Genomic DNA, 25859 nt, shown 5'->3' on the forward strand with positions numbered 1-25859 from the left:
ATGAGGCTGCACAATGAGGAGGAAAATCATCCCCGAAAACGAGGATTTCTGGCACTGCGCTCCGTGCCTTTGTTACCGCGCCGATCCTCCCAGGATTTTATCAGGCCGGCGTGGATATACACGAGGCGGGGGGATGGGGGGGTGTGGGGGGGGGGGGGGGGGGGTTTGGAAGGAAACGCCGGAAAAGAGACAAAATGGAAAAGGTCGGTTCGAATTAACCCCACCCCCGCACACCGCCTCCACCCCCCCCCCCCCCCCCCCCCCACTGTTTCAGACGTGACTACGCCAGAGCCTCTTTGCATACAGATCAGGCCTGGGTGTGCGAGCAGCAGCAGTAGATAGCTGGTGGCAGGATTGCATTCAGGCTCCTCGCGCACCGATTGTAAAGGAGCGTGTAAACTACGGTGGTCTGCAAACGCTAGCTCAGGGAAGATAAAGAAAGAACAAAACCGTTGCTGAGGAGGAGAGAAGATTATGCACGGGAGGATTACTGTGATCATCACGCACACCCAGTCAATACAGTTATCTCTTCCAGCAACAACCGGTGGAACTTGACACTACTTGTAGAGAAACCCTTGCCAATGCACTTTTTTCTTTTTCGAGTGTCTCCCCCCGAGGTTTAACCCCCTGCTCACCTGTGTCCGTTGCCCAGCCCCCGGTACGCCTTCTCCTGGTCCTGCATGCGGTTCAGGCTCTGGGCCACTGACAGGTACTGGTCGTAGTACTTGATGGCCTCCTCGAAGTCGCCCAGGGCCTCGTAGCAGTCGCCCAGGTTCCCGTAGGCCCGGCCCCGGTCCAGCATGGCCTCGTTGCCGCTGAGCTGCTGCAGCGTGGCCAGCTGCTGCTCCAGGTAGCCGATGGCCTCCTCCATCACGCCCACGTTCATCTTGGTGATGCCCATGTTGCCGTAGACCTGCGCCTCCACCGCCGGGTCCTTCAGCCGGCGGCCCAGCTCCAGCTGCTCCTCGTAGCTCTTGAAGGCGATGGCGTACTTCCCCAGCGCCATGTACACGGCGGCCAGGTGGCCGTGGGCCTTGCACTCCCCGGGCAGGTCGCCCAGCTCCTGGTACACCTCCAGCTCCTGGGTGTGGTAGCCCAGGGCCTTGTCGTACTTGTGCACCAGCCGGTAGGTGGCGCCCAGTGCGGCGTAGGCGCACGCCTCCATCCGGCGGTCCTTCACCTGAAAGCCACGGGTCGTGGTGGAGAACGGAGATATAATTGGTATATGGACTGCATTTATACAGCGCTCTTCCAACCGGTGGACACTCAAAGCGCTTTACAATGCTGCCTAACATTCACCCATTCACGCACACATGCACACGCTGGAGGCGGCGGAGTCAACCACGCGAGGCCACAGCCAGCTCGTCAGGAACAGTCAGGGTGGGGTGCCTTGCTCAGGGACACCTAGACACTCAAGGAGGAGCCGGGGATCGAATTAGCCACCTTCCGGTTACCAGCCAACCCGCTGTACCTCCCGAGCCACATGCCACCAAGGTGTCGTAACAGAGATCAGGTGATGAAAGGTCCAGTTAGCAATCATTGTGTCTAACGTTCATACAAATGTGTGTAGTGAAAATGCAGTCCAAAATCTAAACACAATGGATACCTCTGCATATTTTTTTGGGCCAAAAAACATTTGTACAAAAGGAAAGACAATTGTGAATTGTAATGCTGAGCAGGTCAAAACTAAGTGTGTGACGGACCGTACCTGGTGAGCTAAGGCCAGCTGCTGCTCGTAGAACTGAATGGCTCCGGTCACGTCCTTCTTGCACACAAAAATGTCCCCCAGGTTCCCCAGGGCTCTGAAGCGGGCCTGTGCATTGTTCAGCGACTGGGCCAGAGATAGCAGGTACTTCTGACACTCCTCCGCCTTGGCAAAGTCCCCCAGGGCCTTGAACGCCAGCCCCAGGTTACAGTACGCCTTGGCCTGGCTCAGTTTGTCATGGAGGTCCTTGGCCAGAGCCAGGTCCTGCTCATAGTACTTCACCGCGTCCTGGTAGCTCCCCAGGCAGTAGTGGGCGTACCCCAGGTTGTGGCAGACCTTCCCCTCGCTCTCCATGTCCTGCAGGTCCGGGGACAGCCGCAGGTACTGCTCGTAGTAGGGCACGGCCTGGGGGAACTCCCCGCGGGAGCAGTGGAAGTTCCCCAGGTTCCCCAGGGCGCGGGCTTCGCTCTGGACGTCCCGGAGCTCGCGGGCGATGTTGAGGTGGTTCTGGTAGTGCTGCAGGGCGCGGTCGTGGGCCCCCAGCGCCTGGTAGGCCACGGCCAGGTTGCCGTGCGTGGAGGCCTGGGACGCCCGGTCGTTGACCTCCATGGAGATCTGCAGCTCCTGCCGGTGGTAGCGCACGGCCTGGTCGAAGGCCCCCAGCGCGTTGTAGGCGTTGCCCATGTTGCCGTAGGCCCGGCCCTGGGCGGCGTAGTCGTTGAGCTCCTGCACGATGGCCAGGTGGGTCTTGTGGAGCTTCAGGGCCGTCTCGTAGTCGCCCTTCATCTGGTGGATGATGCCTGTTGAGGGGAACCAGGGCGGGGGGAAAGAGAGAGGAGTGCTGGAAGTTAACCAGCCGTTCAAAGGGGGGGGGGGAATTTGCAGTCGCGCTAAATTCTAAAGTGCCTCGTCAGCCCTTTTGGTTGTACAAAGCGAGACGCCAGGATGGTTTAAAAAATGCTCTCCCTGAGCCATCTGTTCTCCGCTCACACTGCTCACCCCTCTCACAAAGAAGGGACGCCACCGTTACAGTGTGGCACAATAAACACAGTCGTAATAACCACAAAGTGGAATCATTAAGGTTGTCTAAGCTGTCCTTGAAGACTGCGTCTTAAAAGGGATTTTACCAAAACTAACAACTCTTCCATCGGGAGGAAAGTGGTAATGAAGAAGGAGGAAAGATACAGGGGGGAGGGGGGAGAGAGAGGGAGGGAGGGAGGGAGGGAGGGAGGGGAGGGAAATTGGAGAGATCAGGATGTGGCGGCCGAGAGCTTAGTAAACAAAACGAGATAAGCTTGAAGAAACAACAAGTAATGGAAAACCCTGATAAAGTGTATTATGCCTGATAGAATACATTAAACCAAAGCAGACTGGCCAAATGAGTCATGCACGTGTGTGTGTGTGCGCGTGCGTGCGTGCTTGCGCGCGTGCGTGCGTGCGTGCGTGCGTGCGTGTGTGTATGCGTGTTTGTGTGTGTGCGCGCTGCATGCCTACACTCGCTGAACAATAAAAACGTGCAAAGAGAATAGAGTCTGATCAAAGCCCATTTATCTCTCTGAAAGGCAGCCGTCATCTGTAGGTCCTCCAATAACACTAACACCATCAACGGTGGAGACTATTAAGTAGCCTAGCAGAGTGGAGGAGGCGTGGGGTGGGGGGGGGGGGGGTTGAGGAGAGGTTCCGGAGGAGAGAGGAGAGCCGCAGGGCTAATGACCATCCACCACTGCAGAGAGGACGAACGCACAGCTCCGCACCGCAGCCATTCATCTGCCACGCATCCCCCCTCTGACAGCACGCAGGACGCCCGCTCGCAAGGATGGGCCCACAGCCACGGGGGGGGGGGGGGCATAGATCGAAGTGAGGCAGGGCGGCTGGGTGGGAACCAGGAGCGGATGGGGGTGGAGGGCTCTGTGGCTTGCGGTGAGAGAGGGGACGGTGCCGCGAGGATTAACTGCCGACATGTTGTGCGTTTCCCCCCCATTTATTCCAGCCCTCGGGCTGCCAGGTTTGCGGCCGCGCACGCTACGCTAACACACACATACGCTACGCTAACCGCGGCGCTGGAACCTCGCCGGCGCCCCCGACGCCCGGCGGGAACCTAGGGGACAAGGCGGGCGGCGGGGCCCGGGGCCGGGGTTGAGCCGTGAATTTAAAACACCGCAGAGCGCCGACGGGGAGAGACACGGCGTGCTTTGTTATGATATCTGCAGACCACCGGTCTGCACGTGGGGCTGCACGCTTTATAAATATTAACTGACATTTAGAACAATCCGGAGGAGCCTGGGTCCCGTGGCTGTGAGATGAGCTTCATAGTGAGGGTTGAGCTGAAGTGTGTATGAAGTGTAGTCTCGAGAGGAGGGCAGAACAAAAAAATCTATTTGAAACAAATGCAACGCTGCCATTGGTCGCCTGAAGTGAAAAACACACGCGCTGTTTTCCCAACAGATGCACTCGCAGACAGATTGGATTTTTTTCTCTGTAGATACATCTACACACATCAAATGCCTGCTTAATTCAGGCCCTGCCGCGGCGTGCAGTAAAACGCCACTCGCAAATCAGATATGACTCGCGATTCTGTTTGCTCTTGTTGTCAGGTTAAAAGTGCTACAACCCAGACTGACCCCGCTAATCATTAGGTCGCCGCCCTGATCTCATCAGTATGCCAGGCCACACCGCGCGGCTCGATACGGCAGACAGCCTCAATGGATACCCGAGCGCTCAGACTCCCCCGCCACACTGAAGATCCCTGTGTTCACACACACACTACATTCAGACCGCTCGTACGCCTCGACTCAGGAGTGAAACACGGTGTCCTTTGGGTGCCATGCCGTAATTCCGACGCCTCACTGTTCCGACGTCTCAATGGTCCGAAATATTTCCCATTAGATCGACATGCCACTGTTCCGACAGTTCAATGTTAGGAAAACGGAACCCATTGTTCCGAAGGGGCGCTTGTCCGATAAGTCAAACAAGAGGCGCATTAGGCCGACGGTTCAGTATGCCGAATAGGCCTACATATAAAAGAGTATAAAGAGTTTTATACCTCTCTCTCTCTCTCTCTCTCTCTCTCTCTCTCTCTCTCACTAAGCACCAAAATACAACCTAGGCCTACATATCACGTTCACGATGAATATTGGAGAGCAAAGTGACAAAAGAGAGAGAGAGAGAGAGAGCGCGAACGAGGTATAAAACTCTTTATATGTAGGCCTATTTCGGCATATTGAACCGTCGGCCTAATGCGCCTCCTTTTTGAAAAGTCGGACTAACGGCCCTTCGGACCAATGGGTTCCGTTTTCGTAACATTGAACCGTGGGCATAGTGGCATGTCGATCTGATGGGAAATATTTCGGACCATTGAGACGTCGGAACAATGAGGCGTCGGTATTGCGGGCAGGCCCCGTCCTTTGACGATTGACTCATCACCGCCAAAATAAATAATGTCAAATATCTGTCCACACGCTTGGGGGGGAGGGGGGGAAGCCCCCCGCGTGTTAGCATTCACAGCAGGGGGGCGGCGGGTGGGTCGGACCACAGCTGACGTCGGCTACACCGAAGGCACTCCCAAGGTTACCGCCGCGGTGTTAGCTGTAACCTTAGCGTGGAGGCTGAGCTCTCCGAGGGTGTAAGGCCTGTTGATGTATCACCAGCAGACGCACTCCCTGCTGGAGGCTAAGAACAGAGCGGGAGCCCGTGCCGGGGTTCTCGACGGAGGACTCAGCGCTAGCTTCAATCCTTGGAGCACACACCCAAGTTTACTCTAAGCTTTAGCCTATGGCGGGAGCCCCCCCCCCCCCCCCCCCCCCCCCCCCCCCTCCCCCTCGTCTCCCACCACCATCACTCCCTCCACCATCTTCCATTTTCTAAGAGGCTTATGGAGTCATCAGGGAATTGAATCCGGACTGATGGTGAATAAAACCGCATCCTACAACCGGGTAATAGCCGCCGGTGCGCGTAAGATGGGAATTAGAGGAGGTATGAGCGGAGGTGGACCCTATAGAGTGATGTCTAATTTAAAACGTCCCCCGCTACGCTTTGGTAATGGCCTGCCTTTTTGGTCTTCGTTAGAGTAACCTATATGAATCTTACACACATGTACGCACACGCTGCGCCGAGGCACTCGGGTTTGATGCATGAGAGGGAGCATCTTTCATTTCTGCTGCTGCTGCTGCTGCTGCTGCGGCGGTTGTGAGACAATGGGTCTGCAGATGAAAGCTACAACAGCCCATAGAACACTGTGAAACAAATATTCCGTCGCTCCCTATCTCTCCCAGACTCATACACATGCACGCACGCAAGCACACACACGTGCACGCGCACCGACACACAGACAACGCAGGCAGGCACGTATCCCGACTCTCCCCGCCCATATCCAAACACATTAAAAGTGTGGCATTGTGGTGTCACTTTGCATTATGCAGGGCGTCATCGGGCTCCGTGCGCCCCTCTGCTGCACCGATGACTTTGAGGGATGTCGCGGCGCCTGGAGAAAAGACTGTGTCATCCCCCCCCCAGAAGCCGAGGAGGGCCAGAGAGAGCCGCAGCCTGAGGCCCTCAACGCCCCAAACGGAGCACACGTTGAACACATTTTTTCGCTTCGTATTTGTAGCGGAAACCGAGGAAAAAAATCAATATGATCATGTTGTTTTGAACGGAGCAAAGTATGCATCGCTGTGCTCCGTGAAGTCAGAGTGGACTCGAATTGACTGGGATGGGCAGGAGTGGACTCAGGGCTAGTCTATTCCAGTCTGTTTGAGTCCGATACACGAGGAAACAGAGTGGACTCGAATGGACTCTCTTGGTGCGGGAAACAATCGGTCTGTTATGGAGGCGAATATCTTTGGGTTCATTTGGGCGTGTGATCAGAGGGTTGGAGCAGAGGGATAAGAGGGTTTCTCAAACAAAAGGCCAACTGCTCCCTGCCACTGGGAAATGAGCGAAACTGGTGGAGAAGAAAGACAGAAATGAGCGATACTGGGAGGGAGCACAGAGACAGAAATGAGACCCTCAGACCCAAAAGAGAGAAAGCTCTCGTGACTCCTCCATTCTTCTGGTTATAATGAGTGCAGCAATCAAATGCATTTATTAGGTCTGAAGACCCAGTAAAGGCTTGGACTACTAATACCTTAATCTAGGGCTAATCTCCTGTGTGTATGTCTGTATGTGTGTATGTGTGTGTGTGTGTGTGTGTGTGTGTGTGTGTGTGTGTGTGTGTGTGTGTGTGTGTGTGTGTGTGTGTGTGTGTGTGTGTGTGTGTGTGTGTGTGTGTCTGTGTGGGTGTATCCGCGTGCGTGTGTGTAATCATCACATGGGAAATACGTGCTCACACTCAATTTGAAGGGAATTCATCAGAGATGGGAGCTGAACTCAGAGGGCACTACTTCATGCGAGAGCGCAGATTCAACCCCCGGTTTCCTTTGGTCTGCTAAAGTAAATATAATTAAGTATATCTTTAATTTAGCTCTGAGAAGGGGTGACTCTCAGGCTAGGTTTTCAAAATTAAAGCCACTCATATAATTGATATTGATTGAAGGGATTTAGATGACGTGAAGAGATAATCATACCATTACCATACCATTTGAATAATGATCCAGTATTAGCAGCGCGATAAGCAATGCATATATAGTAATGCGCGCCAAGATTCAGGACCATCAAACAGCATTCGGTTTTCCGTGGTGATTAGGTTTGAAATGACATCATAACTACGCTACCATAAAATATAATATCTCTTTAATTTTCTCCTATTAGACCAAGCTGGTCTTGGGGGGGCGATTCTAATGGAGCAGAGCTTCAAACCGTTGGAGGCTAAGCTGTGTCATTGTGCTCTGTGGGGGGAGCCAGAGACCTGGGCTGGGGGGTGGGGGGCTGTTTTCCCCTCCCTGGGTCCCACAGGAGTGGGGGCCAGGGGCCGAGGGGCCAAGAGCCGTCGCCGTCCGGGCTTCAGATGTACCAAACCCTCCCACCCAGACAAAGACGGCTCCTCCAGCCCGACGGACTTAGAGAGGGAAGAGATAGGGCGAGAGAGGGAGGAGAGAGAGAGAAAGGGAGATAAAGACAGAGAGAGAGAGAGAGGGAGAGAGAGAGAGAGAGAGAGAGAGAGAGAGAGAGAGAGAGAGAGAGAGAGAGAGAGAGAGAGAGAGAGAGAGAGAGAGAGCGAGGGAGAGGCAGACAGACAGGAAGGAAGGAAGAAGAGAAAAGGTCCAAGGGGGACGGACGGTTATGTTTGCAGAACGGGAGGCAGGCCAACACAAGCATGGACACATTCAGAGAGCCTGCACCCCCTTCCCCCCCCCATTTGAATAATGATCCAGTATTAGCAGCGCGATAAGCAATGCATATATAGTAATGCGCGCCAAGATTCAGGACCATCAAACAGCATTCGGTTTTCCGTGGTGATTAGGTTTGAAATGACATCATAACTACGCTACCATAAAATATAATATCTCTTTAATTTTCTCCTATTAGACCAAGCTGGTCTTGGGGGGGCGATTCTAATGGAGCAGAGCTTCAAACCGTTGGAGGCTAAGCTGTGTCATTGTGCTCTGTGGGGGGAGCCAGAGACCTGGGCTGGGGGGTGGGGGGCTGTTTTCCCCTCCCTGGGTCCCACAGGAGTGGGGGCCAGGGGCCGAGGGGCCAAGAGCCGTCGCCGTCCGGGCTTCAGATGTACCAAACCCTCCCACCCAGACAAAGACGGCTCCTCCAGCCCGACGGACTTAGAGAGGGAAGAGATAGGGCGAGAGAGGGAGGAGAGAGAGAGAAAGGGAGATAAAGACAGAGAGAGAGAGAGAGGGAGAGAGAGAGAGAGAGAGAGAGAGAGAGAGAGAGAGAGAGAGAGAGAGAGAGAGAGAGAGAGAGAGAGAGAGAGAGCGAGGGAGAGGCAGACAGACAGGAAGGAAGGAAGAAGAGAAAAGGTCCAAGGGGGACGGACGGTTATGTTTGCAGAACGGGAGGCAGGCCAACACAAGCATGGACACATTCAGAGAGCCTGCACCCCCTTCCCCCCCCCCCCCCCCCCCCGACCCCAGCCAGGCTTCCTCCTCCACCCCTGCTGTCCCTCTCTCGCCTCCTTCAAACCCCCAAGAACAACTGTCACTGCTCTGTCCACGCACGGCCGACACCCGAGCTCCTGCATCCTGTATCAACACAACACGGCAGCGTGTTTCAAGGCAGGCCCCGGGCCCCTCTCTCCATATCTTTTGTTTGCTTTTCTTTCTCCATGCGCCGCGGCCTCTGCCGTTTAGGAAGGGATCGCGTTTCATGCTGAGTGTGCAGATGCGTTGAGGAAAAAGAAGGGGCGCACGGTTCGCTTTAATGCAGAAGAATGCTGCGGCAGAAGCTTAGCGTTTGGGTAAACAGCTCCACGGCGCGTCGAGGAACACACGGAGACCTCCACCTCTCGCCCCGCGTGCCGCCTCTCGCCCGGCCGCCGGGAGCCCCCGGCGTGGGGGTGGGTCGGTGCCGAAGAGGGGGGGGGGGGGCGGCGTAAGGGGAGCCTCTCCTTGTGAATAGGAGAACTGGGAGAACTGGCTGTGGACGTCAGCTAGTTAATGTGGAGCAGGAGGCTGGAGGAGGACTGACATATCGTGTGTCTACTGGTGGCACTCTCTGTGTCCAGCCGTCAGTCTTTCCCCCTAGCTCGTCCACTCTCCCGTCCCGCAGGCCAACACGGAGGGCTTTACCTGGAGTGTTCACCCCCTCATTAGCAGCGAGGCTGGAGAACTCCGCCTGGCCAGGGATGCCAACATCTTTCAGGCATTTGTTAAGACCATTCCCCCCCCCCGTTCTGTTCGCAGTGTTCTTTCGCTTGCTCCCGTCGGCGCCATTGGGCTCGCGGCGTGCGTCTGTAAATTTAGCAGTTACTCTCTTCGCTCCCTTCCCCCGACCGCGCCAATAAAACATCCACACAGCGGCTGTTTCCAGGGTCTGGCTCCCTCACACAAGCCGCTGACTGCTTCCCCAGACGGACCGCAGATTTAAAAATAGGCTTGAGCCCCCTTTTCTGCCATTGATGTTTTTGTCATGGCCGTGGTCATTTGTGTATCAGATTAAAATTTGCTTTGCTAGTAAGTGAGACCGCTATTTGATTTAACGTCGTGTTGCTAATGGCAACTGGCAACCCGTCTTATTATGAAAAAAGGGGCACTTTATTTCACATTATTGAACCAACATGACAATTTATTTTCTTGGTTTTTCACAACTAATGCAGCACGTTCAACACAATGTTCTTGTGCGTGCAATATTTAACGTAACAGACTGACGTCTGCTGCCTGATTTGTGGCTTCAAACCACCATCTCTCAAGGGTCAGCTAAAAACACATGTGTGTATTGATAATGGGGGCTTGTGAAAAAGGCTGTGTGGCTTATTGCAGTCACTAGCTGGGAAAACATAAATGCCTTTGAGTCGATACTGTGTAACGCAATGCACATACTAAATGTTTGCTGTGTGTGTGAAAACATCGGTGATATCATCCCATATGTGCCGGTCTGTAATGAGTTTTGATGGAGGATTATAATATAATTGGGAGCATTGTGATTGCATTCATAATATACAACCCATAGGCAGGTAAACATACAAACAGAGCATTTAACTTACTGGGATGGAGAAATGTAACCAGTGCATAACATTTCCCAATCAACGTTTTTAATTGGGAAACACGGTGCAATATAAAAACAAAGTGCATTCATTTTGGCTGCCTTCATTGCGGCCAAACGTCAAGTTCAACGTTAATTTGAGATGGTTTGGTCTCGTTTCAGTTCATGATGGAAATTTTACATTTCACTTTTTGAACGTCACGTTCCATCCGATAAATCAAGATATCTAAACCACCAGCAAATAAAGTATTGAATCAAGTGGATACAAGGCCAATGTGTAATATTCTGTACCCCACGTGAATACCCAGTCCTCTCAAGATAACAAGGAGCATCGAAAACACAGTATTTACTCAACGAATAATCCCCGGTTTTAAAATGCTGTGATTAATTCTGGGGGTTTGTGCGTCGGTTTGTGCAGAATCCAGTCGATTTTGTGGTCTGGGGCTTACACCGCCCCCCACACGCGTCTCCGAGGTGTCACTGATAATCTGGGTATATTAGCACATCCATTAAAGAGCCATCTGCCTCTCGGATTTGTGATAGAGATCATTTGCATTAGAGGTTATTTACCAAATCGGGAGATAACTGGAAATCATAGCAAAGCACAGGGCAATTTAGCAGATTGTTTGGTTTAATATGACCCCTTACTCCTGCGGGAACACTGCTTAACTTTCTTTGCAAAGAAACCCAAGGACGGAGCTCCCACCGGAGATACCGGGGGGAAACATGAGCACGTTGACGGGGCAATCAAGACTTCTGCTGCTGCTGCTATCTGACAAGTCCGGGTTCCCAATATCTGAGCCATTAGGCAGAAACAATGCCGCACTCTCACTCGGACGGGGTTGAAAATAAGAAGGCAGAACCAATTGACCAGCGGGCGGGTGAAGGATAAGAAATGCATCCAAACAAACTTATTAGAAAGCTCTTTGAAAGGCAACCGCGCGAGAAAGAAACCTAACGCAATTTAGATTCTGTTTCATGATTAACCCGAAATGCGGGGGCGAATGTGCGCAGCCACTTCTTCCAGTCTCTCTCGCAAGATATCAAATACTGCTGACTAGGGGGTACGTTAGCCCATTAATGAATAATAGATGGGGCTGGAATGCAACATTTTCATATCCTTTATGGGTCAGGGCGCGCTGAGCCAAGGCTGCCGGTCCCGCTGGGCATCAGAGCTCGATATTAAGGCTGGCCATGTGAGGCAGCGGCGCTGCGTACACCGCTGTCCCCGCGAGCCCTGCTCCACCCCCACCACGCAGCACATCATTAAAGACCGGCTCCGAGGCCCTCATAAAAAGTTGGTTTCCCTCCCCGCTTCCAGCCCACTGTGTGTTCCTTTGTCTCGCGCGTGCAATGTGCTTTTTTTTTCTCTCGCTTTTCCTCGCTCCGCTCAGCCCTGTATCCTCTCTGGGGGCACGGTGGAAAAAGCACAGCGAGTTTCCGAAACTTTTCGAAAACAACGGCCTCGTCGTCGGAGACGTCGTCTGGGTTTCCGCGCTCGGTGGCTAACGACACAGCAGCCGTTGTTGCCGCCGCCGCCGCCGCCGACGGAGCAAAACAACAACAGCAACAACAATAGCCCAATTACAGAAACGATGCTGGGCGAGCACCACTTCATTCTGTGTTATCTTCATTATTCAGCTGCTCTTCAATCAGCTATTAAAGGTAATTAAGCGATTCATCAAGTCGGTTTCAATTACTGGGAGCTTGACAGTGGCAGATTACAATCAGCTGGGGGTGATAGCAAGAGCGGAGCCAACATGAAAGTGAGGGGAAGGACAGCTTCGGGAATAGGTGCCGGAGGACAAAGACAAACTGCGGGAGCGTCGCAGAGAGCCTCAAGACTCAGACAGGCAATCAGAGCAGACCAGCCGGGCTGCAAGGCTTCTCCTCCCACTCAGGTGTGTCTGTTATTACAGCGGGCCTCGCTGTAATAACCACCCACCCGTTCAGTCTCTGCTCCGACACCAGACAGAGGTCTCCAGCCTGACCTTTACCACAGGGTGTAATCGCTATGTACATTCAGGAACGTTCTACATTCTCAAATGGCAGCCCACATGTGATTTACACCATCAGATCCCCGCTTTAGCTGTCCCGTCGCCTTCCTCGGCCGTTGGGGTGGATTTCTAAATCTTGCATCGTACGTCCGGCTTCGTGAACGCTCACAGCGAGACGGTCCTAATGCCGGGCAAGCTGTTATCAGCGGTTTCGCTTTTTTTAATCGCCGTGTCAAAAGCTAAAAGCAAATACAAGGTGTGATCGTTGGATTCGCTTTTAGCGAGAGGACGCCTTTCGATTTATGTGTGACTTATTAACCCATCCCTCCTGCTTTTAGACTTCCTCGCATGAAAGACAAACACCTCATCGAGGAGGAGCCATTAGGGCTTTTAGGTGTCCATTAGAGCTGGCTTTACGGCTGTCTGGAGGGCCACCATAATTCATCCACTGTAGGTTAAAATATCTGGGCTGATATAGCGCCGAATCGGTGGCGTCGTAGACCTCATGAAAAGGAATATCGAGGGAGACACCTTGATCCCCACACTCCATTCCCTCATCCATTAGCTGGCCCCATTCAAGGTTACCTTGTTAATAATTTAATTTCGCCCGAGATATTTCGTTTGCGAGACCTCGCCTCGCAAAGGGGACGATAATTACATTTTAAGTTTCCAATCAAAAGAGACGATCGTATAGTTAATTCGTCTTCCACCCACCCTGCCCCCCCCCCCCTGCTCGTTTTATTTATCTTTGGCTCAGGATTCATTTTCACGACCAGATTAAGTCCTCGCCAGTAGGGTTGAGATAGAGCGCTGTGCGGTGCAGCAATAACACAAGGAGGGCTTTCTCATGAATCTTTAACGCCGACTCGATGAGAGGTGTGTGTGTTGTGTGTTGTTTTACCTCGGGGGCCATCTTTTTTTTTTTTTTTTTACCCCCTTCTAGAATTCTCAAACAGTCTAGAATCCTCAATCACTAGAATTCTCAAACACTCTAACATTCTGGCGTTCTAAGGCCCCTGACGGCGAAGAGTGTTCTTTTTCCTGGCCTCCTCCACGCAAGAGTTCTACGCTGCATTACGTTTTGCAGAAATAATGATACCCTTAAGTACATCCACCGAAAAAAAAATAATAAGCCGCCATATAGTAGTGATGCTGCAATACTGTTGACATTTGCCGAAAAGCAAGAAGAAGTAAGAAAAAAGGATTCCGCTCTTAATAAGCATAGACAACTCCGAAATGAACTCATTACCCCGCGACTCTGATATAAGGAGACAACTATAAGGATGTAGCCAAGAGCCAAAGAACAACAATCGCAGTGGTATATAATACAAGAAAGCTAAACGCCAGCAGCGATAGGGCAAGGGAAAAGAATATTACCTGTTATGTAACGCAGAGAAACAACTTATATTAAAGTGGTAAGTATTGAGTAGAGACTGCAGCATCTCGATTAGAATTGACGGTCTCTTCACGGGGTCTCCCCTCGCGTGTTCTTCACACCCGACCCACCACCATGTGAGCAAGGGTCAAGAATCACTTGTTCAGAGTTGGGTTGTGTGATTAATAACCTTTTGATCACGATTTCGATTTTAGCGTCAAACGATCACAAAACTAATATAATCGAGTTTTTGATAAAAAAAAAACAGCTGGAACATTTTCTTGTTGACCATTTTGTGTATTTTTTTAAGGCAGAAATTTTCAGTTACAATGTGTTTTTTGGGAGAGACATGCTGAATAAATACATAATGTCTTCCAACTCAAAAATAATCGTTTGAATAATCGTGATTTCAATATTGGACCAAAATAATCGCAATTAGGATTTTTTCCATAATCGAGCAGCCCTAGTAGCCTCCTTCCAACCCCCACCCGTCTTATGCACTTATTGTATGTCGTACGTCCTGGAACTTAATGTACACACGTATTGTAGGTTTTAGGCCCTCACACCTAAAAATAGTACTTAGCATCGTGTAGCATCCTATCCTAGCTATCTTAGTTGTATACGGGGAATGGGTTAACCTAGTTCTATGAACATCCTTACTGTACTGACAGCGATATATTGCTCCCTAAATATATGAATGTAAATGTAAACATGGCAAGCAGGCAAGGGCCACTCTAGGTCAGAAGCTGACGTAGCTCGCGAAGGTAGAAGCAACACGGCAGTAAACATTTGCCTCTTTGCAATCAGTACGATTAACGTACGAGCTTCCAGGTGCTTCCTTGCAGGATGTAAACTAACAGAGCTTTTGTTTGGGACAATAAACTCCACATTGTCCAAAACCCCGGCGCTGCCAAGGATGGAAGATGATAACTGGCGCATTAAAAAACACGCTTGGACTTGACTTCCATCCAGAAACAGGCATCGTTGTCCAATCATTCGCCATCGAGGGCCAAGACTAAACCGGTTTGCATTCCAACCCATCATTTCACCAGCATATTCCACTAATTAGCTCCCCCTCCTCTTGTTGAAAGTCTGCCAGTTAGAAAAACAAGTGAGCGAGGGTTTGGAGAGAAACCTTGTTTCCTGTTGCCTCTCACTGATACATAATTGGACACCGCTGATAGGGTACATCCAGATAATGAGGAACGCTCCACCTGGTCGTCGTCCCCCCCCCCCCCCCCCCTCTCTGCACACCTACGTTTCAGACTGCGGGAGCCACCGGCGGGTATCTACGTACCCCCTCTCTGTTACCCCTACGTTTCAGACCAGCGGGAGCCACTGTTGGCGGGTACATCTGCCGTACGTACCCAGGTTGGAGGAGGCCCTCCCCTCAGCCGCCCGGTCCTTCAGGCTCTCGGCGATGGAGAGCTGCTGCTCGTGGTACTGCTTGGCGCGCTCCAGGTCCTGCATGCAACGGGCGGCGTGGCCCAGCCCCGCGTAGGCCCTCATCTCGATGGACTGCTCCGCCAGCTCCTGAGCCAGCTCCAGCACGTGCGTGTGGTAGGACATGGCCTTGTCAAAGTTCCGGTGGTAGTGGTAGGCGCTGCCCAGGTTGCTGTAGGCTCGGGCCTCCTCGCGCTTGTTCTCCAGGGTCTTGGCGATGCCCAGGTGCTGCTCGTGGCTCTGGACGGCGTTGTCAAAGTCCCCCATGGCGATGTAGACGGCTCCCATGTTGCCCAGCTCACGGGCCTCCGACAGCTGGTCCTTGGACTGTTTGGCCAGCAGCACGCACTGCTTGTGGCTGGCCAGCGCGTTGGGGTAGTCGCCGATGGCCGTGTACACGTGGCCCAGGCTGCTGAGTGCCATGGAGGCGGCCTATGGAGACAGACGGTGGGGGGGGGGGGGGGGGAGAGATGGTGATTAGGGTGAAGAACATCACGGTGCTATCTCTAGTCGTTAAGATAATGAAATGCTGCTACTTCCTGGCTCTTAATGTACACAGTACCTGTATGTTGTATTTAGTTATAGTACTTAATTGTGTAGAATCTCATCCTAGCTACCTTTGTACGGGGAATGGGTTAACCTAGCGATTGTGAGTGCTTTGCTTTGCAGTTTCTATGAACGTCCTTACTGTACTGACAGTGATATATTGTTGTTTCTCTTTCTTATGACAAATGTACTTTATTGTAAGTCTCTTTGGATAAAAGCGTCATCTAAATGCCCTAAATGGAAATGCAAATGGAAATGTAAATAACACACTGAATTGTCTTCAGGTGTGCAGCTAAACAGAAAAACAGACAAAAACACCAGCCACCCCCTCAAACCCATGGATACAATCGAGTAGCCATTTTGATTTGAGAAGAAAAGAAGTGAGCACGGCTTGAATCCTCACTTCCGAGTCAATGTGGGGCCAAACAGCGCTGAAGACTATCACAGCTGCTGGCTGATTTAAAAGCAGCCACATCGCCAAATGCAATCACGCCGCATGTCGCGCTAAAACTGGCCGAACAAAGCTAAGCTAATCAAAGGGGGGGAAACAGAGGGGGATTAGCATCACACGAGAGCAGTAGGATACCAATGTGATGCAGGGATTTCCGTCATGTCGCTATAGACCTCTTAATCTAAAGACACATTTAACTCTGCATCTGCACCTTGCATTGTCCTCGCCGCTGTTAATCGGATCACCGAGAACGCCAGTCCAAAGGGCCGGGCTTAAAAGGTGCTCTGAAAGTCAAAGGGGCGACTGCAGGCATGACCCCCTAAGTGACGAACTCACTGTAGGCCTATTAGCTGTTTATACCTAGGGTAAACAGCTGGAAATTGTGTGTGTGTGTGTGTTGGGGCGGGAGGGGATGCAGCTGGACAGATGTTCAATTAATCATGCAGTCCTGGCTAATAAAGCATCTTCACCCGAAGGGTCCCCACTCCATATCCTGCAGCCCGGAGGGGAGGTAGGGGCTGTTGGACACAGGCCAGCAGAAATCCCCCCCCCCCCCCCCCCCCCCAATTTCCCCAACAACCCAGCAACAGAGTGCTTGGCCAAGAGGGGGAGTCTAGGTGGCAGAGATGTGTAGAGGTGAACCGGGGGCTGTTTTGAGATAATGTCGTCACTGGAAATTCTCATTCAAATGCAATAAGGGACCATCCACCTGCTGTTTGTAGCGTTTCACCATGATGAGCATGCGGGGTACCGCCCATTAACAAGGCACATCAGCTCAACACCATTATTTGTCCTGCATTGGATCGGGGGAAATGTTTTCTGAACTGCTCTTGACCTCCTCCGGCTAACTGCTGCTGAGTAAACTGTAGTGGCAGAGTGTCAGAGCTAAGTGGGTCGACGGTACAACGGGCGGGTTTCCATTGGAATTGTGAATGTAAATATATCTATTGCACCGCGAATGTACCTGGGAGTAATTGACAGTAATATCGGCACAAAGTGCAATAGATATTTTCACTTTGCGTTAGGACCGCATGATGAAAACTGCCGAGCCCTTCAGTAAATGAAAAACAGCGGCATTGCTGAGTGAAAGGAATCAATGCGCCAGCCGGCAGCCCGTGTACACACTCACACACTCGCTCTCTATTTCTATTCCCACACAAAAAAAACATACAGAGACACTGCCTTCCCTATCTTTCTTTTCATTTCAAATGGTCGCCTGGAACCAATTACCTGCTGACATAAGGACTTCCAGCAGTGGGCTGAAGTTTAAAGACTCGACAAAGCACCGTACAAGCCCAGAGAGGCAATCACACCGCGTCACAACTGTTGCTGTTTCATGTTCCCAGATAGCCTATCTGGGCCTGCTCAATTACACGTGACTCTCTGAAGATCTGCACAATCGCTCCGTCGCCAAACTTCCACTTCTTTTTTTTTTAACAGCAAACTCAGAAGATTTCTTATCTCCGTCTGTCTCCGTGCCTCCGAGAGACAGGGAGAGAGAGGTACGGAGAGGGAGAACGAGAGGGAGAGGCAGGTAGAAAGCGAGCGTTCCGCGGTTTAGATGAGTCGTGCCTGTGATCAGTGTCCCTCCAAAAGTGGCGGTGCAACGCTGCGTTTTCTCCTCAGATGGAGACCCAGATAGGCAGATAATGAGGCGCTGGTCTTGCCAGTCACAGTGGATGCACTCGGTCTAGCTCGGGGCGGAGAACCCCTCTCTCTCCCCCCCCCCAACCCCTCTCTCCCCCCCCCCCCCCCCCCCCCCGCCCCCCTCACCCCTCTCTCTCACCCCCCCCCCCCTCATCCCTCTCTCCTGCCCCAGCGCCAGTTTCGGCTCCCGACCCCTGAATCCCATAATAACATGCAATCCGGGAAAAGGAATAATTGGCTGAATTAGATCATTTCTGCCGATGTGAGTACATTGTAATTTCTCATTCCATTCCTTTACATCACTTATCTTTATTCGTTTCCCGACTGCCATACCCGTCTCTCGCTCTCCCGGCGTCTCTATTTCACAGACTCCCCCCCCCTCGCTCCTTCCCTCCCTCTCTCTCTCTCTCTCTCCCCCTTCGCCTACCCATCTGGGGAGTCAGATCTGATTGTGTTTACAAAGTCAAGCCCTTCTACGGATGTGTGCTGATTTGATTAATCCCGACGGCGGCCTTCACAAACTGTTGATAAACCACTAGCTCTCGTCGCCATGCTCATTCCTCACCCGGGGTCCGCCTCATGGAAAGAGGACTACATGGGGGATGGAGGTGGGCGTGTCTATGAGTCAGTGTGTGAGTCAGGGGATGGACGACCTATTAAACAGTTAATCACACCATGCTGAGCTTAAAGAGTGCGGCACCGTTTCAATTCCACGGAACAGCGAGGAACAACAATGGTTCTTGCAATAGCAGACAATTCCACTGTCCTGCTCTTTCTTCAAAATATGTGGAAAAAAAACTCCAAAGCCCATTACAGAAACCTCTGTTGTTGCAAGAGCACATGCTAGCGGTAATGTATTGTACTTAGCATAATTAACCCCTTATGTCATGCAACAGCATTGGTTTTAATGGCAGGCATGTGTCCTGTGAGCACGATGACTCTGGGAGCCTTGTGTATATGCATGTGTGTGTGTCAGTGTGTGTGTGGGTCAGTGTGTGTGTGTGTGTGTGTCAGTGGTTGTGTGTCAGTGTGTGTGTGTGGGTCAGTGTGTGTGTGCGGGTCAGCATCTGTGTGTGGGTCTGCATCTGTCTGTGTGTGTGTGTGTCTGTGTGTGTGTGTGTGTGTGTGTGTGTGTGTGCGTGTGGGTGTCTTCGTTTGATCTCCAGGCCTGAACAAAATGCTGTTCCCCACGTCTCTAGACTCACGGCTGCATATGGAAACGGCTTTCAGATCTCCTCCCATTGGACGGCGGACACAGATACACAGCCATAGCGCCACTATAGCGCTCCCCGCCGACACCAGGGCTATCATAACAGAATGCGGCGGGTAGTGAGGTGGACACGGTTGCCATGGGAACCTAAACGGTTGGATTAGGGTCTACTAGGCATTACAGCGGGAGCCCTCTGAACGCTCCCTGTGAGTCCTGAGCAGGGAGACGCAGGCACTCCTAGAGATGAGAGGGTGCGTGTGTGTGTGTGTCTCTGTGTGTGTGTGTGTGTGTGTGTGTCTGTGTGTGTGTGTGTGTGTCTGTGTGTGTGTTTCCGTGTGTACTACACACACACAGACGCCTGCAGCACAAACTCAAACGCTCTCTCTGAAACGCGAGCGGGCGAAGCCTTTGCTCCAGCAAGGTACGTCTTGGCGCGGTGTTTACCTGCAGCAGTCTTGAACAAACTAAAAACCTGTTTGCTTTTACCGCAAACAGCCACTTAGAAACAAGCTGTCAGGAACAAAAAAAAACAACGCATTAATATGCACCCCCTTTTTACCGACACCGTGCCTTCTCTATCGCTGGAGGCGCTCTGCGTCACCTGATCGGGGGGGGGGGGCGTTTAAAATGCAGGCAGCGCACTACGGAGGCGGCGCCGGCGGAGGGAACGAAGGGGGCCAGAGCGACGGAGACAGAGCGGGCGAGGGAGAGGACCCTCCCCCCCGGTACGGGCGAGGTGTTAAGCGGCGAGTCTTTGGCCCCCGCGTCCCAGCGACGGCGTCCTGTCACAGAGCAGCCGCCCGGGAGCTTTGAGTGGAGTGGTGCTAATGGGATTATACGGGGGGGTAACCCCCCGGTTACCCCCTCTCCTCTCCAACACACGTTTGATTCAATTAGCTAAGAGGTGGCAACACCCCGCCCCGTCCCCGTGCCCGCCGTACCTGCCGACGGACGCCGCCGCTATCACAACACCGCCCTCGCTGTCACCGGCGAGAGGCAGGAGTTACCGCCCTAATTATCGCCGCCATCATCGTCTAATTATAATTGTCTTTTGACAGAGGCACCGACTTGGTTGTGGAAATGCAAATGTGATGATACAACAAAACGCCACACACTCAGGGAACACATTCAGCACAGTACCGACGCAAGTGGCTGAGCCACATCAGCTCTGAGAGACTCTCTGTTTCTTATTTTTCCTTTCCCAGAATGCTTCAGGTAAAATACCACACATTTATACCTATTCAGTATTTATACGTCTGGTTAAGTCACTAGGACTAAGCTAATCAATGCAATCAATACAACAAAACATATATAAATATTGTTTATACATATAAACAGTTTATGTTGGATGCATACATCTACTGCGAGCACACAGGGGTCAGAGTCGGGTAAGTACAGCCACAGACCAGGCAGGCTTTTATTTACAGTCTCGGCTGAGTATTGGACAAGAGCCGCAGCTAATGGCCAACACTTCAAAAAGATGAGTCAAGCGAGCAAACACTCCCAGGCCCCACAATGGTGCTAGATACGCTCTAGAGCGCACGTACACACACACACAGACCCACACAGGCACACACACACACACACACACGCACGTACACACACACACACACACACACACACACAGGCACGTACGCACACACACACACGCACGTACACACACACACACACGCATGCACGCACGCCTGCAACCACACAACACACGCACACACACATGCACACGAGAGAGCGCACACACATACACACACACGCACACAAACACGCACGCAACCGAGTGCACACACACACACACACACACACAGACACACACACACAGATCCAGGGCTGTCTAATTAAAAGCCAGCGTGGAGGGGAGGTGAGGACGACCATGCGTGAGCCTTCCCCCTAACGAGCAGAGCTCTGGCCGCTACAGGAGAGCCGCGGCTGGCAGGGAACAGAACCGTGCTGCAGAAAGGGGGATGAGAGATGGGGGGGGGGGGGGAGGGAGAGCCGGGGGACGGCCGGTTTCAGATAAAAGGCTTGGGTTGGAGATTGTGTTTGAAGGATGAGAGGGAGAGACGCCAGGCAGACGTCTCCCGGGGGTCGAGCCGGGCTGGGGTGGGGTGGGGGGGGGGGGGGGGACGTCTTCAGATCTGAACCTCACCTACAGAGATGCACCCTGACAAAAGGGGAGGAAATATCCGGTGAGCGTAATGAACGGGGCGAGGTCGTCGGGGGCGACGGCGGGGAAGTAGCGAGGGCGGGAGGCAAGGGGGGGGGGGGGGTATGTGTGAGAGAAGGGGAAGGTGTGAACGTGATGTGATCGTTGGGGGCGCTGGTGTGATACCATGCTTTGGAATAACCGTATGCTTAACATACTCTTAAACGAGAAATCGGACACTAAATGATCTTGCTTAGGTCAGAGAATATGGATTTAGAGTTGTTTTTCGCCTTTCTGTTTGTGTAACATTTAAATCCTGCTTGTGCTGTTTATTTTTAGGGTGTGCATATCGAAATAATTACCTCTGGACGATGAAGCTAATCATCATGAAAGTCAAGGCCTGAGCGCGATGATACCAGGGCCCCGTTTCCCGAAAGCGTCGTTAGCCTAAGTGGATCGTGAAGTGCGTCGAAAGGGCATCGTAGAGTTTTCACCGCGTTTCCCGAAAGCATCGTGGGGAACGAACGTCTTGAAAACGCTCGTAGCTAACGAGTACTCCAGGGGTGCTCGTAGGTACTCGTAGGACTCTAAGAGAATCGTCAGCTATAGCCTCAGTGGCGACACCATCGGACATTCCGTCTATTGGATGCGTTTTAGTAAAACGCATTGCGCCTTTATGTTCTTAGTTTGGTAATTAATAAAGATTATTAATTAATTTATTAATAAAGATGTTAAAATGGCCAAAATAAAACGGGACAGTCCAGAAAATGTTTGCGCAGGCAGGGCACTCAAAATGTGTGAGAGAAAGTGGGGGGATTTGTGCAGACTGACATAGGCTACTCATAAAACGTAGCATAAAATAATGTACAAAATAAAATACAATTAAAAAAATTAAAAATAAAGAAATAAAATAAATTATAAAAAACAAGCAAAGGAGCAGGCAAAAGGCTGGGATATGGTGGGGATTGGTCACGTTGACGGGAATTTTTAGTGACATGTGGGAGGGTGGAGGGGGTTAAAAAAAAGTCTCAATCACTCTTCGACGCGCATGAAAACCAGCCGCGTAGTTATGAGGGAGGCCGTCCTCACACCGATCTTCCTCGTCGTCATCGTCCTCAGCGTCCTCCGGTTCAAGCAATGCCACCCCAGCCTTAGCTGCAATGTTGTGCAACATAGCCGTCACACATATCACGGCGCATGACTTGGCCGGCGAAAACTGGAGCCCTCCGCCTGACTTGTGAAGGCATCTAAAGCGCAACTTCCACCTCCCGATCGTGCGCTCAACGATGCACCGGGCCAGACGGTGGGCTTCGTTGTATTCCTCATCAATACATACCTTACCCTATTTCCGGAGGGGCTTTTATAGCCAATCAAATTATCAATCAAGGAAATCAGATTAAGTCGGCTCTCTTTGCTGCGCAAAGCATGTTTCAGAAATCAGCCCATTAAGATAAATGTAGTTGTCACACAAGCTATTTTTAATTTTTTGTCATATGGAATTATTTCAGGGGGGAAAATGCCGTGAAACGCACAGTGCATTCAGGATTAGGACTGATATATGTCGGTTTAAGCCTAATCAATTGTGTTTTAATGTCTTTAGCATTCATATAATTGCAGTCTATTTTTTTCGTAGGCTACTCTGCTGTTGTCCTTGATGGGGATATATTTTAACCCTTTTTAACACAATTTTCCTGCGACATTCCTGCGTCTCCCCCTCCTACAGAGCCCATTTAAGCACCGTGTCAGTAGACAGTTACAATCCTACGACGTCGTGAGTGCAGCGAATGCGCGTTCACGTTAAGAGGAGTTTCGGGAAACGCTCCAAAGAAATTATCGATGGATCGCAAGATCCATCGGGAGAATGATCGTACGAGCGAAGATCCATCGTTATCGGGAAACGGGGCCCAGGTCTCAGCGGTGGTATTAAGATACAATACTATTTAATTATCGCTCAGCACCAGTGTGCAGGGAGGCGAAGGGCACGTGTTTGGATGCCCCTCTCTGTTGTGCTTTGGACACACACTGATACCCGCAAACACGCATTTAAACACCCGACCCACAATAAAGAGGCTGTTACTTTGGTCCGCAAAGCCTTTTGAAGTCCAGAACCAACACTGCGTGGCGTGATACAGCCCACACAGACCAACAGAACAGCTGAAGCCCGTCTTCTGGTTGATCTTCTGGTTCTGAACCCTGTTTTTGAGCGCGACCCTCTTTTGAGGATAAAAATGTAAATTACGGCCGAATTTGTTTCTCCATTACTCATCCCACGACTAGAACAGTGGGAGAAACCCTCTTCTTTTAAGCGTTCCATCTATACAATATCTATTGATTCATTATTTTTTAAACCTTTAAACGGCCTTCCCTACGACTCCCCCTCCAGTGGTAAAAAAAAAGAAAAAACGCTGTTCGAGCTAATTTGCTTAAACAATTCCGCGTTATCATTTACGACCATCTTTACCTCCGGCGCCTGTCCAACCCCCCCCCCCCCCCCCCCCGCGCCCCCCCACCTCCCAGATCAGTCCACACACCGGCGCCTCTGTAGCGCACACAACCCTCATAACCGGCGCCTCCGAGGCGGACGCAGTAATCATCAGCCCGCGGTCGGGTCGACTCCACTAACTGGATGAAACCAGCCATTACCTGCGTGACCTCAGTGGGGGGGGGGGGGGGGGGGGATGTTGAGATGACGCAGAGCGGTGGGCCGGCCTGATAATTCCCTTAGCCTTGTCAAGGCTGCCCTCACAAACGGACGGACTGTCACCAAAGGTCAGTCCGTTGCTAAGGGCGTCGTGACAGCTAGTCCCACTGTCCGTCACGCTGTCTCCACGACGACCGGGGACCGCGGCGGCACGGGCCGGCCGAGGAGCCTACGAGCGTGCACACATTGTGCATCCATGTGCACGTGAGTCTGTACATACAGTGTCTCTATTTGGGTATCTTTTGATGGTATGTATATAAATATATATTATATACACACACATATGGATGGATTGTACTCATATTGTTTGTGTATGTGTGTTTGCTGTGTGTGTGTGTGTGTCTATCTATGTTTATATCCATACTTCTCTGTATATGAATAGATGGTATATCTGTCTCTGTTCCTGAAGTATCTTCTGAAGCGTGAACAGCAGTGGAACCGGGCAAACGCTGGATCACTTGGGGTTTCTCATCAGAGCTCCAGCATGCAGCATTTCACCCCCTCTCACACACACACACTTCACAGGGTGTGGGGCATGTGTAGTTGTGATGTTATATGACGGCTGTGTGTTTGCGCATTCGTGTGTGCGTGTGCGTGTGTGTGCGTGTGCGTGTGCGTGCACGTTCGTACACACTACAGCACATGCGGCTGTGCTCACACACGATGGTGTACCAGTGGTCAACAGGGAGCGCGGGGGTGGGGGTGGGGGGGGGGGGGGGGGCTGCACGTGAAAGCCAAACAGTACAATTGCATCTGACAGTCTCCATTGGTGTTGGTGGAAAATCTGACTGTGCCCTTTAAAGTGATGTCGGGACTTGATATTTTCATATATATTCTTTCGCCCCCCCCCCCCCCCCCCCTCCGCCTCTCTCCTCTACCTCTCCCTCGGTTTCGTCTAGCGAGACAAAACAACAAGCTTTATAGAAACAGCTTGGTGTTGAATGAGGAAGTGACAGGAGGTTAAGGCTTGAAGCCTGGACTGGAGACACGCAAACACACACGCACACACACACACACACACACGCACACACACACACACACACACACACGCACCACACACACACGCAGACACACACACGCACCCACACACACACACAACACACACACACACACACGCACACCCACACACACACACACACACACATCTATATCTATTCCCAAGGCCTGCGACCGTCTCAATGTCAACCTTTTCCAAAATATAAATATAAATACAATAAAAGTCGTCCATCAAACTGATACACCCCAACGTTATAAGATACTAGTTTAGCGGGCGTTGGGAGCAGCTGTGTGTCTGGTAATGGCCTCCTAATAGAGGCATAAAGGGCGCCATAAAGAGGCGCTGCGTGTTTAGTCTGATCGGGTCGGGATGGGGGTCTGATGTCAGCCCCCGAGAGACCACCCCGCGAAGGGGAATCACAACGGAAAGGGGCTTGAAAGTCCTCTCGGTATTGAAGTAGTCGTCAAGGTAACCCCGACCCCCCCCCCCCCCCCCCTCGCTCTGATAACGTTTAGGGGCTTGGCTTCGAAGGTGGTGGGAAACCAGCACCGCGGTGAGGCTAGCTCGCCGGAGGCTAGCTCGCCGGAGGCTAGCTTAGTGGAGGCAAGCGCCGCAGAGAAGCTATCTCGAAGAGAGGCTAGAGCCGCAGAGAGGCTAGCACCAAAGGGAGAGGGAGGGAGGGAGGGAGGGAGGGAGAGAGAGAGAGAGAGAGAGAGAGAGAGAGAAAGAGAGACACACACACACATTGGGAGACTGCTGTAGAGATGATCGAGCACATCATCCTTAAAGTTGGCGAGAAGGGGCAGAGACGGTTGATTATTACAACCACGTCAACGTCTCCATCCATTAAAAGCTAATTAGCCGTCTCTGTGGCTCTGTGGTGGGCGCGAGGCTCCCGAGCTAAATATAGCCGGGGCTTAGGGCCCCACCCCCCCTACACACATACTCTCACACACACACACACACATGTGAAAAAGTATTTTCAACATGGCTGCCGGGCAGGCAACCCACCCAAGGGCGCGCAGCTCCAGGGTCAGCCAAGGACGTTGTGAAATCCC

At 51.9% G+C, this 25859-nt stretch overlaps 1 protein-coding gene across 4 annotated transcripts in view; it reads right to left on the reverse strand.

The window, feature by feature from the left end:
* Positions 1-25859, reverse strand: part of LOC115553530 (tetratricopeptide repeat protein 28) — a 199441-nt gene that overhangs the window by 31204 nt on the left and 142378 nt on the right. For all 4 annotated transcript variants that reach the window (XM_030369863.1, XM_030369862.1, XM_030369864.1 and 1 more), the window contains 3 exons: positions 15034-15541; positions 1709-2505; positions 636-1180 (listed from right to left, as the gene is read on the reverse strand). In XM_030369863.1, coding sequence (XP_030225723.1) covers positions 636-1180; positions 1709-2505; positions 15034-15541 — 1850 coding nt within the window. The remainder of the gene's footprint in view (positions 1-635; positions 1181-1708; positions 2506-15033; positions 15542-25859) is intronic.

The sequence above is a fragment of the Gadus morhua genome, chromosome 11, assembly GCF_902167405.1.
Source record: "Gadus morhua chromosome 11, gadMor3.0, whole genome shotgun sequence".
Lineage (NCBI taxonomy): Eukaryota > Metazoa > Chordata > Actinopteri > Gadiformes > Gadidae > Gadus > Gadus morhua.